Here is a 12640-nt window from a genome sequence, read left to right on the forward strand (position 1 = left end):
TCTCACACCGATGTTTCAAACCTAGGCTAGGTGCAAAATGATGATTAAAGACAAACATCCAAAGTACATTTCACTTAATCAAAAACCCTTGGCAGTCTGAGGTGACATTGGTAAGGATGCCATGCGTGACAAGACCACTCTACCAAGAGATAGTCTTGCCTATATCACCGGTGTGTTTTATGCCCTTAAAAAAAAATTTGTCTGTACCTCAAGTTTTCTTCCTTAAAAAAATAGAATGTAATTGTCACTTTCCTGCCTCTCTGAGAACATCATTTCCCAAATCCACAAGGCCTTGTCAGAATTAAATGAAGGTAACTAAAGAAAATAAATGAAAAGACTTATTATGGTACTTAGAATCATGAACTAATTGACATGAATTTAAGGTCTACTTTAATTCTTACAAAGCACTAGAGCCCTCTAAAGAAATGCATTATAAGGATTAAAGTCCTCATAATTTTCAAGAAAAATATAGGTGATAGTGTCAATATAGTACATCAGTTAAAAGGAATTTTAATAAAACCTGAGCATAAAAATTGTGATGTGACAGATAGGCACAACCAACACAGTCACATGAAAACTCTGATGTTAGAATCATAAAGTTGAGAAGGTCCTTTGAGGGCCAATCCCTAACAACAGACCAGGAATATCTTAAAGAATATCTCTGACAGGTATTCAGCCACTAAGGCCTGGACACAGGACAAGCCCATTGTGCAAGTGAGGAGCTTTGACAAGTCTCAACCCTCAAAGACCCTATTTATTTTCAGATGCAAAATCTCATTTTGTCATTCTTAACATTTCAGGCAAACAATGCTGTCTACTAAAGAATACTAGAAACTAAGGATTCTGATTGTTAGAATCTTAATTCTGATTCTTCACAAGTGAATGATCATCAGTGATGTTCAAGATCTGGGGCAAAACTATTCACCCTGTGTATCTGCCATGCCATTTACCTGCTCAACTTTCTTAATTTTTAGAATCCATATTCTCTTTACTCTTGACACAGACCTGGGAAACCTTCTGTTACCTGCTCCAAAATACACATGTCCTCCCTTTCCCAAGTTTCTCTGGCAGTGATAATATAGAAGTTGAGCTATATAGTAGAGCTATGGTGTCCATGTGGGAAGGAACTTCTCTTTTAGGACTTCTGTAGTCTACAATAAAGTCACAAATCAGAGCTGGGGATTTTTAATATCTATAATTGGGCTTACTTTAAAGAAATTGAAATGTTGTACATGTCAGTATCCTTAAAAACCACCCACTTAAAAGTAGACTTAAATCGTCAACATAAACTTAGATAAAAATATTGCTTCATCCTGAAATTTTAATCCATGGCCATTTTTCTCTTTCCTCCTTTCTCTTAATTCTACACAGTTTTGTACCCTCTTAGGCAAGGCCTTTCAGCAGAGAACACCATTATTAATATCTCATGTTTCCTTAGCACACCCTGGTCCATAGTTGGGCCTAGAGAGACTGACCTCTGATTCTCCCATGTATCATTTCTTAGGGTCCTGTAATCTCTGATGTGATCAGCAATGTGAAAAAACAGGGTTTTCCCCCTACAAACTGTCAATGACAGGAGATTCCTCACATACAAACATCACACCCTTCAGACCAGCTTAGTATACCCTCCCATCTAACCACCTGCACCTCCACATATCTGGCTCCTATGACCTCACTCCTCAGCACATACTACATACCCTCTTTTTTCATCCTATCAAACCAAGAGAAAAATAAACTCCCTATTCTCAAGCAAATAATTATAATATAAATAACAATCATTATTAATTCATTGTTTTTTCCTTAAGTCCCCAAATTTGTTCATTGTCCACAGTGTGTGACACCCTAGTCTTTACTAAATCTCTCTTCCTAAATGTCCCAAACAAAATTCCAGAGATTGCTCTGCATCACTAGACTATGTTTATTTTCTTTATAGAGTCCTCAACATCATTTAACTGAATTAAATGATGAATTTCAATCTTTACCTCCCATCAAATTCTGGAAATAGAATCCAGTACATTTTATGCATAAATCTTCAAAGTTATTTTTACTGTTTGGTATTCATTTTATGACTCCAATTTTTCATTCATTAGAGCTAAAATCCATACTATTTTTCAGTTTTATAAAGAATGGGAATTTGTTAGTCTTCTCTAACTCATCTGGGCTGGAGTCATTCTAAATTACTCTGTGCTGATTCATATTTATTTTTCTTCCTTTGATTTAGAAAAAAATCTGTCTGAAAGGCCTTGCCTAAAGGAGGGAACGAGAATATGTAAAATTAAATAGGGTTTCCTAACTATTTATGCGTCTATCATCCCAAATTTAGTGTTCAGAATTCAAAATAATTATACCCTATACATGAGAAGAAGAAAAAAGTCACTGAAATAATAGTAATTTAATAATGGTCCCAGGTAACAAGTAGAAGGAATTGGACAGTTAAATGCCCCTAGGAGTCTTTCCAAGTTCAAGGTTTTATATATCTAAGTGCAATTAACCATGTTGTATAATAGAACCACACAGACAAATTGATAACTTTAAATGTGAACATTGGGCACATTTGATTACCCCAAATGTACATACAGAAGATCCTTGAATGCATAATTCCAATAAAATCAATAATAAATATGGGATTGAGCCAATTTCCAACTGCATTACCAAGAGTGATTTAAGCTACTGAAATTTATTTTCCAAGATTCATGAGTTAAAGGACAATGGAATGCATTTTAACAGCTCTTTCATATTTTAAATTTAAATGATTTTTAAATAACAATAGGAAGAAAATTAAAAAGTAACAGATTATTTGAAAGTATCTCATGATCTGATAGAAACAATGCAAACTATTTTAAAAAATTCATCTCTAGCACAGAAGTTAAATAAAGTCAGTAACAACAGGGCTTTTACCAGTTATGGGTCTGCTCATTTGATTTAATGCTATGAAAAACATCCATTATTTATGAACCAGATCCTTTTAGATCCTTTAATTCAATATTCAGAAATTCATGTAAGAAATTCATGGGTAACAATAATCTTAAAATTATATGGCTGCAGCATTATTGAGGAGAAAAATTAGTGTTTGATATATGTGTTAATTATATATTATGGTTATTTAGTAAATGACATTTCCATTGAAGTTAAAATTAATGCACAAACCTCTCATTATATTTAAAGTACCCAGAGTTTTAGAACTGAGATAATGTCTACAAAAATAATGCACGTAGTTCTTCACCAAGTATTTTCACTGGATTGTTCAGTTATTGTACCCTTGCATTAATTTCAATATTTTTTTTCTTTCAGGGCGTGATTCTCATTCACCAGACTCAGGTACAGAAAAGATATTCTGATAACTATTATATTTATTATGAGGATTTTTTTTTTTACGTATCCATAGCCACATTGTTGATCTCATGTTAAACTTAAATTTCATATATTGCTATGCATTTTTAAATGAAAATTCTAGTAAGAATGCTTCCATTTTAGAAATAAAAATAAATTTTCTGAAAAAAAATGTTTATGTGAACCCAGATATTTTTGTATCCAATTTGTTTTCCCTTAATAAAAGCGTGGAGATCTTACAATGATCGAAATCAAGAGACACTGAACGGAGATGCTACATATTCCTCTCTTGCAGCAAAAGGTTTTAGAAGTGTTCGACCAAACCTGCAAGAAAAGAAATCACCAACTCAGGTAATCCTGCACACTCTTCTTTACTGTGTTACTTTAAAGCATGGTTATTAAAGAGAATCTCTTTCTTAGCAACCTCTTTCATAGTCTTTTCTTTTTAATATACATTTGCTTTTGAATTTGCTTTGTTTGCCAGACTTCTATTTACAAGGAGAACAAATTTTAAGTTCAAAACAAGTGTTTCATGTTTTTTATGGGTTTTTGTTTTGTTTTGTTTTGTTTTTTTCTGATTAAGCTCATAAAAGTAAGCCATCTTCTAACAGAATGTTTAGGATACATTCTAATTCTTAAGAAGCTGGCAGCTGATGTTTTGGATTTCAAAGTCATAAGGTTAACAATACATTATGTGTTCAATAAATACGAGTTATGCAACTATTCACTCTGAAAACTAAAGGGACTCTGTGTTGAAGATTTGAGTAAAATTGTGCCACAAGCATGAAAAATATTATAAAACTATGTGACTAATTAACCATAGACCTTGAAGTCTAAAAATATGCCAAGAGAACATATGTTCATTTTTAACATAATATCCCAGAATGTGGATGGAGGCAACTTTATAATATTATTTTTTTAAATCAGGGATTAAAGCCAGGGGCACTTAATCAATGAGATACATTCTCCAGCCTGTTTTATATTTTTCTTTTGAAATAGGATCTTGCTAAGTTGCTTAGAGCCTCGCTAAGTTGCTGAGGCTGCCTTTGAACTTGTGATCCTCCTGCCTCAGCCTCCCAAACCACTAGATTATAGATGTGCACCCTTGCTCCTGGCTAAAATAGGAATTTTTATAGGAATGAAAATGATAATTTAATATAGCCAACAGAATGTAAAGCATAGTGAGAAAAGAGAGATTGTTCTACCTTTAAGGGCAGGTTTCTTTCATGACTAACTTTGACTTTCTCTGTTTTTCCTTCAATGTTATTTCTTTTTCCGGATGCTTTTGGCCATCTAGGCACCCCTTCCACCAGCCAGAAAAGAGAGCTCTTGTAGCTCCTTGATAACCAATCACAGAAAGCCTGATATTTTAGACTCATTGGTAACTAACCCACAAACCCCTTCCTGTACAGAATACTTTACTAACAAAGAGCCTCTTCACACAACTATGCATTCTAGTGACAATTCTAGCCAGACAATCGTATATTCTGAAGAATCCAACACAACTATGTCATATACACAAAAAATCACTAATCCTCTCCCAGCAGCTCCCAGAATAGGTTCTGCTCCCTTCGCTGACAGTACCCCATTGCTACAAGAGGACTACACACAAGATTCTCATACTCGGAGAATTTCTACCATGAAACTAACTCAGAACCAGGATCTAGGAAGTAGCAACCCCATGAGTTCTCCACAGTTCTCCAAACCTATTGAAGTACCATTATTTCTCAAAAGGCCTTCCTCACCACCCCCTAACCCAGAGCCCGAGATACACACAGCATCTCTTTCCATTCAAATAGCTCCCCTTTCAGGAAAAGATCCTGAAAGCCACAAACAGCATCCTGAGCTTCCTCCAGAGACTACAAAGATACCTCCTCAGCAAGAGAAACAAATGTCTGCAGTTGCTGTGGCCTCTCAGTCCTCAGACTGCCGGGTGGTACATTACACTTTCCAGTCTCTTCTTCGTGTGCATAATAGAGACTCTAACTCCTTTGGTTTGGGCTTCTTACACAAACTAATGCTTTGTTTGTTTCCAAGTAGGAAGGAAAAGGAGAAAGAAACCATCTTACAGTTAGAATTTAAAAGTTGACTAAATCTACCAGTAAATTTCCAGGTATATTTTAATTAAACACACACATACACACACACACACACACACACTTTTATCCAGAAATCAGTTCTAGAAATTTCTTCCTCCTAGATATATTTTAGAAATCACTGAAGGGTCAGTTCTTTAAGACACTGCAAACCACTTCAATACTTAAAGTACTTTCAGATTTCAAAGAGATTTTTATCCTACCAGATGTTTCGTTAGCTAATTTTATTTGAGTGTACACACTTTCTTAAGATAATTGTCAATAATTCACTCTAGCAGGAAATGTTCATCACAATATCAAGCACTGTTTATTCCTTTGTAGCTCAATGTTCATTTTGACTGAAACTAGATTAGTTTATCATGTCAGAAAGTATAGTGAACTCATCAACTTTTATTACCCGCATTTTTAGGAAGCAAAGATTTTCATATATGTAAAATTCTGTCGTAGCATCATTGTGTTGACACTTATTATTTGTTTAGAAGAGAAATGTGCTCCATTATTTTTGGATTTTCCATGAAATATTGTAGTGTTCAGAGCAGAAACTTGAAGAACAAACTACATAATTTAATCCAGGCTCTACCACTGACTGTCATGAAGAATCCATTACTAAATTTTCTGGAGTCTGAACAAAGAAATCAGAGTATTAACTCATAGGTCGTGGGAAGACTGGGAAGCTATTAGAGGTAATTTACTCAGGATAGAGCGAACACTCAATAAATGATAACCACTAATGAAAAACATAATACTAGCAGTAATAGCAGTCATGAAAGTATTGAAAACAATAGGACCTAAGTAAATAGCTTGTATAATACTATTTACTGCAGCTGAGTTGTTAAAGACAAACCACAACACAACTTTGAAGAGAGTCTTCAATAGATATCTGACACCAAGATCCTCCTATCCATTCATAATGTAGAAAACTTAGCTAATCATAATATACAAAACTCATTCAGGAGAGCAAACTTTTTGGATTAACATTAATATCTTTGGAGAGCCCACATGTAATAAGATAATATCAATAATAAAAGCAGCTAATAAATAATAAGGTTTTCCCATATGCAGGCGTTGCCCTATTGATTATTTCCATAGTCAATATGTATTGATTATGTATGTATTATTACAACTATTTTATAGATAAGGCAACTGAGGCACCAAAGTGAGTTGCTTCCCCAGTCAGAATACAAACCCAATGGCCGCAGAGCTTGTCCTCAGAAGAACTATGATACCTCTCATTGTGAAATAGTTAACTCACTAGTGACAAGGAGACATGGGGCTATGACATAAGGAGAAATAAGGCAGATGTCTTGATGGGGCCCAAGAGCTCAGGATGGTCTGAGGAAGCAAAATCAATCTGAGCCTGTACAGCCAGAGCTGTGCTAGCATCAGGAAGCTGACTTGGGTCTCAGGATGTGTCCCTACAGGAAGCAGTGCTCGGCGAAGTCACAGGGACATTTAGAACTATTGGACTCATCTAATATAGTTTGGTTCCTCAAAATGGTTTTATTATGTTTGAAAACCTAAGTTTGATCATTTCCATGGTTTTGTCACTATCCAGGCTGACTGGAGATAGTGGGTCTCCACTATCTAATAAATATTAATCAACTTGTATCCGCCAGATTTTTAGGAAGCAAAGATTTCCATATGTAAAATTCTGTCATAGTATCATTGTGTAATTGATAATTACATAATCCCCAGAGGATTAGCATGATCCCAAAGTTAAGATTCAAGATTCTGCTACTTTTATTCATTCAACAAATATTTATGGGGTACTTGCTATATGTCAAGGTTCTAGTGACAGAGCTGAAGTTGAAGCCATGTTTGTGGGGGTGGGAGGCAAATGTTAATAAAAACTTAAGTAATTTATCTACATTAGAAAGACATTACTCTGTGGAAACATGATTAAGCAATGCTAAGCAGAGAGATGGGGCGCACAGGCCACGTTAAAACGGGTTAGTCAAATAGATATCACTGAAAGGACAGAACAGCATTGAAGTGGGGACAAATATTCTAGACAGAGGGAATATCCAGTGCAAAGACTTTAAGGCTGAAGCATGCTGCTGCCATTCAAGGTCCAAGGTCGGACCAGCAAGGAAGCCAGAGAGGAAGTGAGGCCTAGAGTAATAGGAGGTGGAGTCACAGAAAACAAAGGCCAACTGACCGAAGTCCTTGGAAGCCACTGCAAAGATTTTGACTCTTATCCTCAGTGAAAATGGGAATCGCTGAAGGATTTTGAGGCTGCTACTATAATTATTTGACTTACATCCTAACCAACTCATTCTAGCAGGGACATTTAGAACAATTGAGAACAAAACTACCTTAGGGCCAGAAAGCGGGCAGGCAAACCCATTAGGAAAATATAAATTTGGTGAGAAACAATGGTGACTGAAATCCAGGGGGAAGCAGTAGGGGTGGTGAGAAATTCAACTCTGTGGCTGTATTTCAGAAGTACAGTACAAGGGACTTCCTGGCAGATTGCTCATGGGGCGTGAGAGGAAGAGTCAAGGTTGACATCAGCTGAGAGGGTGGTGTTGCCATCAACAGAGACCAAACAACCATGGGCAGAGCAGTCAGGGGAAACAGATACTATTTGGGGCATGGTTTTTTCTTTCTTTTTTCTTTTTTTTTTTTTTTTAGTACTAGGGATTGAACCCAGGGTCACTGAGTCACATCCCCAACCCTTTTGTGTTGTTGTTATTATTGTTGTTGTTGTTGTTATTATTGAGACAGGGTGTCACTAAATTGCTTAGGATCTCGCTAAGTTGCTGAGGCTGGCCCCAAACTTGCAATCCTCCTGCCTCACCCTCCAGTGTCACAGGATTCCAGGGGTGCACCACTACATCCAGCTGGGACATGATAACTTTGAGGTGTCTCTAAGACACCCACAGGGAGGGGTGAAGTGTGCAGCTGGATACAAGAGTCTGGAATTCAGGAAATAAGGCCAGGTTCTCGGTTAAAGCCATCAGCTTACAGATGTTTCTCGTAGTCATGAGACTGAGTGAGGTCAACAGGGAACGAGTGTGGAGAAAAGAAGATGCCCCAAGAATTGAGCCTAAGCAAATCCCAACATCAACAGGAAAAACCAGCCCAGGAGACTGAAAGCCATGTTCTCAGAGGGAGGAAATCCAGGGATCTGGGGCAAGTGAATAACAAGAGAGGAAATCACACAGAGAAGGAATAGTTCACTGCGCAAGTGCTGCAGACCAGACGGGGCAAGGGTAAGAGGGAATTTGAAAACCTAGTCTTGACTTTGGGAGTGCAATTAAGAAAGCCTGGGAGGAGAGCAACTAGACTGTCAGATCTTCCAAGGAGATATTAACATAGGACCTTCTGACTAGTTATTCTCCCTTCTTGAGCCTCAGTTTGTTCATCTATTAAATGGAGCTAATAATAGCATTCATCTCCTACAGTTGCCATGATGTTTAAGTAAGATAATGCATATAGGAAGGTTGGCATAGTGGCTGCTACACAGTAATTCTTCAACATAAAGTAACCGTTATTATTTTGAAATGATGTCATTTTTACAAATTATGGACCTGATCGGGGAAAAGAAATATATTATTTTTAAGAATACTTCATTTTTATACTGGTAAATAAGACTTTTCTTCATCAGGCTTATAGTTTGTTTCAAGATAGAGAGTGTCCTAACAGTCAAAAAAGGAAGCATAAAGGTGTTGCAGTTTTAATTGTCTTATTTTTTTATTCTGGTAAGAACAGGTACCATGAGATCTACCTCCTTAACAAATTTGAAGTGTCCTCTACAGTGTAGTCAACTACAGGCATAACGTCATACAGCAGATCTCTACAGTTCACTCATCATGCATAAATGAAATTCTGCACACATTGAAAGCAATTCAATTCTACCTCCCCACAGCCCCTGGCGAATACCACTCTCCTTTCTGCTTTCATGGGTTTGACTGTGTTAGATGCCCCACATAAGGGGAATCATGTAGTATTCATCCTTCTGTGACTAGTTTATTTCACTTACATAATGTCCTCCAGATTCACCCAGGTTGCAACATATTGAAAGATTGCCTTTTTTTTAATGCAAAAGGATATTCCATTGTATGTATATGCTACATTTTCCTTATCAATTCATCTATTGATGGACATTTAATTTGTTTTCACATCATTACTATTGTAATATACATCATCTTTAACCCTCATTTTCCATTTAATGGTTTTTTACACAGGTGACCTTTCCATTTTAAATACTTACATTTCACATTCTTGCAAGAAATCTTAGTAAACATCAAGCACTATAAGCCATACTCTATAAATCAGTTAAACATGTGCTACTGTAAAAAATTAGTTTCCCAAGAAATCAGAAGACCAAGAAACAAAAGCAATCTACACTAAGGATGGGAAAACAAATTTTAATATTGTAGAAGTTTCATTTACATATGATTGTTATTATGAAAGTCTGACTGTTAGTGTAAATAGATGACTATAGGCTACTGTTTGAGGAATTCTCTCCATATCTGACAATTTGACATACGGTTTGTCAACTGCACATTTTAAAATTTACCTCCCACAAATTTATGTATAGAAAGATGACAAATGAGGCATGTTATCCTTCTGTTGCTGTGTGAACAAATATACCGTTGCTAAAATTGTCACACTGTTCTCAGTGTCAGATGTGTGAAAGTCTAAGCCAGAAGCTTTGAAAAGACAGCAAATAGCTACACCTGGTCTTTGATGGCGTTTGTACATGCTGTGCTCTTTGCATCTAAGGGATAAACTTGGCCCTTCTGTTATGAAACAACATAATCAATCATTTGCCAAAGACTTCCACAGCAACTACTGCACATATGTTGGGGACACAAAGGGGAATTTATCTGACTGTCAAGTAGATCAGAGAGAAAACTCATTTCTTTTGCTCCATGGGATCAATATGTAGAAATTAAGGAAGGCAGAGTAAGGAATAAGTGTCAGCGGTGTGGAAATGGTAGAAAAACTACAAACTACAGAGTCTACTTTCTGGACCATCCCCAAAAGTACCAGACCTGATCTTTGATGTATTCCATTAGTCTGGCCAACCAATGTTCTGTAACCACTTCGCTATGAGTTTACAAGATCTTTGACAATGTCTTCATCTGATGTGTGTGTGTGTGTGTGTGTGTGTGTGTTTGTAAGAGAAAGACTGAATGTTAGAGAATATTTGGGATTGTTATCCCCATTTAAAAATCATAAGAATCTTGAAATCCTCTGCATCTCCCAAAAGGTGGGTAATCAGCTTCTTCTTGAACTTACCTTCCTTAAATCATACATATTCATTCTGTGGAGCAAGAAAAGTTGAAGTTTTCTTCCTACTATTGACAGTTTTCATATTGCTGTCTTCTCTCTATCCTGTTTTTTTTTTTTTTTTTTTTTTTTGTGCAAAGCATCCCAATGCCTTCTAAGCATGTTCGTTTTTTTTAAAGAATAACAGTTATTACAACACATTAGGCACTGTGCCAAGCACCTTTCTTACATTATCTCATTTAATTTTTCACAAACTTTATGAGATGGGTTTTACTTATGCTCATATTTTACATATGAGGAAACTGAGGCCAAGGAAGATGATACAACTTAACCAAGTCTACCTGACTGCAGATCCAAGGCCACCGGGAAGCTCTCCCACCTGTTGTCAAAGTCAAACAATATGACTTACATCTTTCGCAATTTGTTAACCTCACAGACAAACAACAAACAAAAACCTGCTAAATCCCTTTGCTTGCTGTTGAATACATGCCCCACATGTTCCTTGAGAAATGAGTCCTAGAAGCTCAGTGGCTAAAGATGTTAAAGGGAAGATGTTAATATCTTAGTCCCCAAGGCCCTGTCAAGCTAAAGAGAAAATATGGAACATAAAGCTGAAGAGAAAATATGTCCCTCTACATACACATTTGTGTATGTTTTTAATGGTTTTATTTCTAGAGTATTTAGATCTTTTGAAAATACTGAGTATTTGAAAGGTAGCTTTACTAAAATGAATTATTCAAAGTTCAGATGATTTTATTTACCAAAAAAAATTAATCATAAATTTATTTCATCTTAAGTCAAACAAAAAAAAATATTTAAGCTCTTCATTGGTCAAGAGGAAATTGTCAAACATGACTATTCTCTCAATTAAACATGAGATCAGCAAAGATGTAGAGTTTGGAAATACTATTGCTGGCATATGCTTTCATAAAAAATCATGGACACAGTTGGGCGTGGTGGCACATGCCTCTAATCCCAGTGGCTTGGGAAGATGAGGCAGGAGGACTGTGAGTTCAAAGCCAGTCTCAGCAATGTTGAGGTACTAAGCAACTCAGTGAGACCCTGTCTCTAAACAAAACACAAAAATAAGGCTGGGGATGTGGCTTAGTGGTTGAGCACCCCTAAATTCAATCCCCAGTACCTCCTGCAAAAAAATCACTGTTCTTTTTTCCTTAGTCTCCAACATGGCTTGGCATGGCACTGGTCTTTATTTCAACTTTGGAAATTCTATTCAGTATGGACTGTTGTTTGCATTGATTTTTTTCCCCCTAAGATTGCATTCAAATAATGTTTATTTCAGTTACTGAGCTCTTATCTCTCAGTTAAATATTTGCCCCCAAATAAGTCCTTCACTCACCTCATCCTGCCACGCCATGCACTTTCTTCCTATCCCAGCTTCACACCAAGTCCACATCCACCTTCCCTCTTTCCATCTCCATCTTCTACATCTACAGAGTCAACAAACTGGTGGTTTGAGGGCTAATGACTGCTGATATGCTGTGGTTGTCACTGAGTTAATTTCATTTTTAATTTAAATTTTTAATTTTAGTTTAATTTTTATTTTTAATGATATCACACATGACACGGTCATTTTAGAGAGAATGTGCTTTAGCTTGTGACATCTTTCAAGTCAAAGTACATTGGACAGATCAATCCTGCCTTTGGGGAATATGCTTTCTCCATTCTGTCCTGGTTCCCAGCATTCTCTGTGTTACCTAGTATCTGGCTTGATTTGCATAGTCCAGATGGCTTCCTGCTCCATGGCAGGCACTTGAGTTTTCAGTGCTTACCTCCAGTTTACTGTGCTTTTTCCACTTCTGACATCCACCTTCCTCTGAGTTCCCTTGCTCTTCATTACTCAGGGAGCTCCAGACTTGATTTAGTCATCTTTCTCATCCACAGGTTCTCCTTAGCATTCTGGATTGAATTCAGTTGGACCAACAGGCTCAATGCTATTTTTAATAATCAGGTGA

At 36.6% G+C, this 12640-nt stretch overlaps 1 protein-coding gene across 33 annotated transcripts in view; it reads left to right on the forward strand.

Annotated features, from left to right (window-relative positions):
* Positions 1-12640, forward strand: part of Sorbs2 (sorbin and SH3 domain containing 2) — a 202409-nt gene that overhangs the window by 116462 nt on the left and 73307 nt on the right. For 13 of the 33 annotated variants that reach the window (XM_048791853.1, XM_048791856.1, XM_048791852.1 and 10 more), the window contains 2 exons: positions 3292-3318; positions 3557-3681. In XM_048791853.1, coding sequence (XP_048647810.1) covers positions 3292-3318; positions 3557-3681 — 152 coding nt within the window. Of the gene's footprint in view, positions 1-3291; positions 3319-3556; positions 3682-4627; positions 5267-12640 lie in introns of all 33 variants that reach the window. The other 20 variants (XM_048791850.1, XM_048791880.1, XM_048791859.1 and 17 more) reach the window with 3 other exon arrangements.

Source organism: Marmota marmota, unplaced genomic scaffold (assembly GCF_001458135.2).
Source record: "Marmota marmota marmota unplaced genomic scaffold, marMar, whole genome shotgun sequence".
Taxonomy (NCBI): Eukaryota; Metazoa; Chordata; class Mammalia; order Rodentia; family Sciuridae; genus Marmota; species Marmota marmota.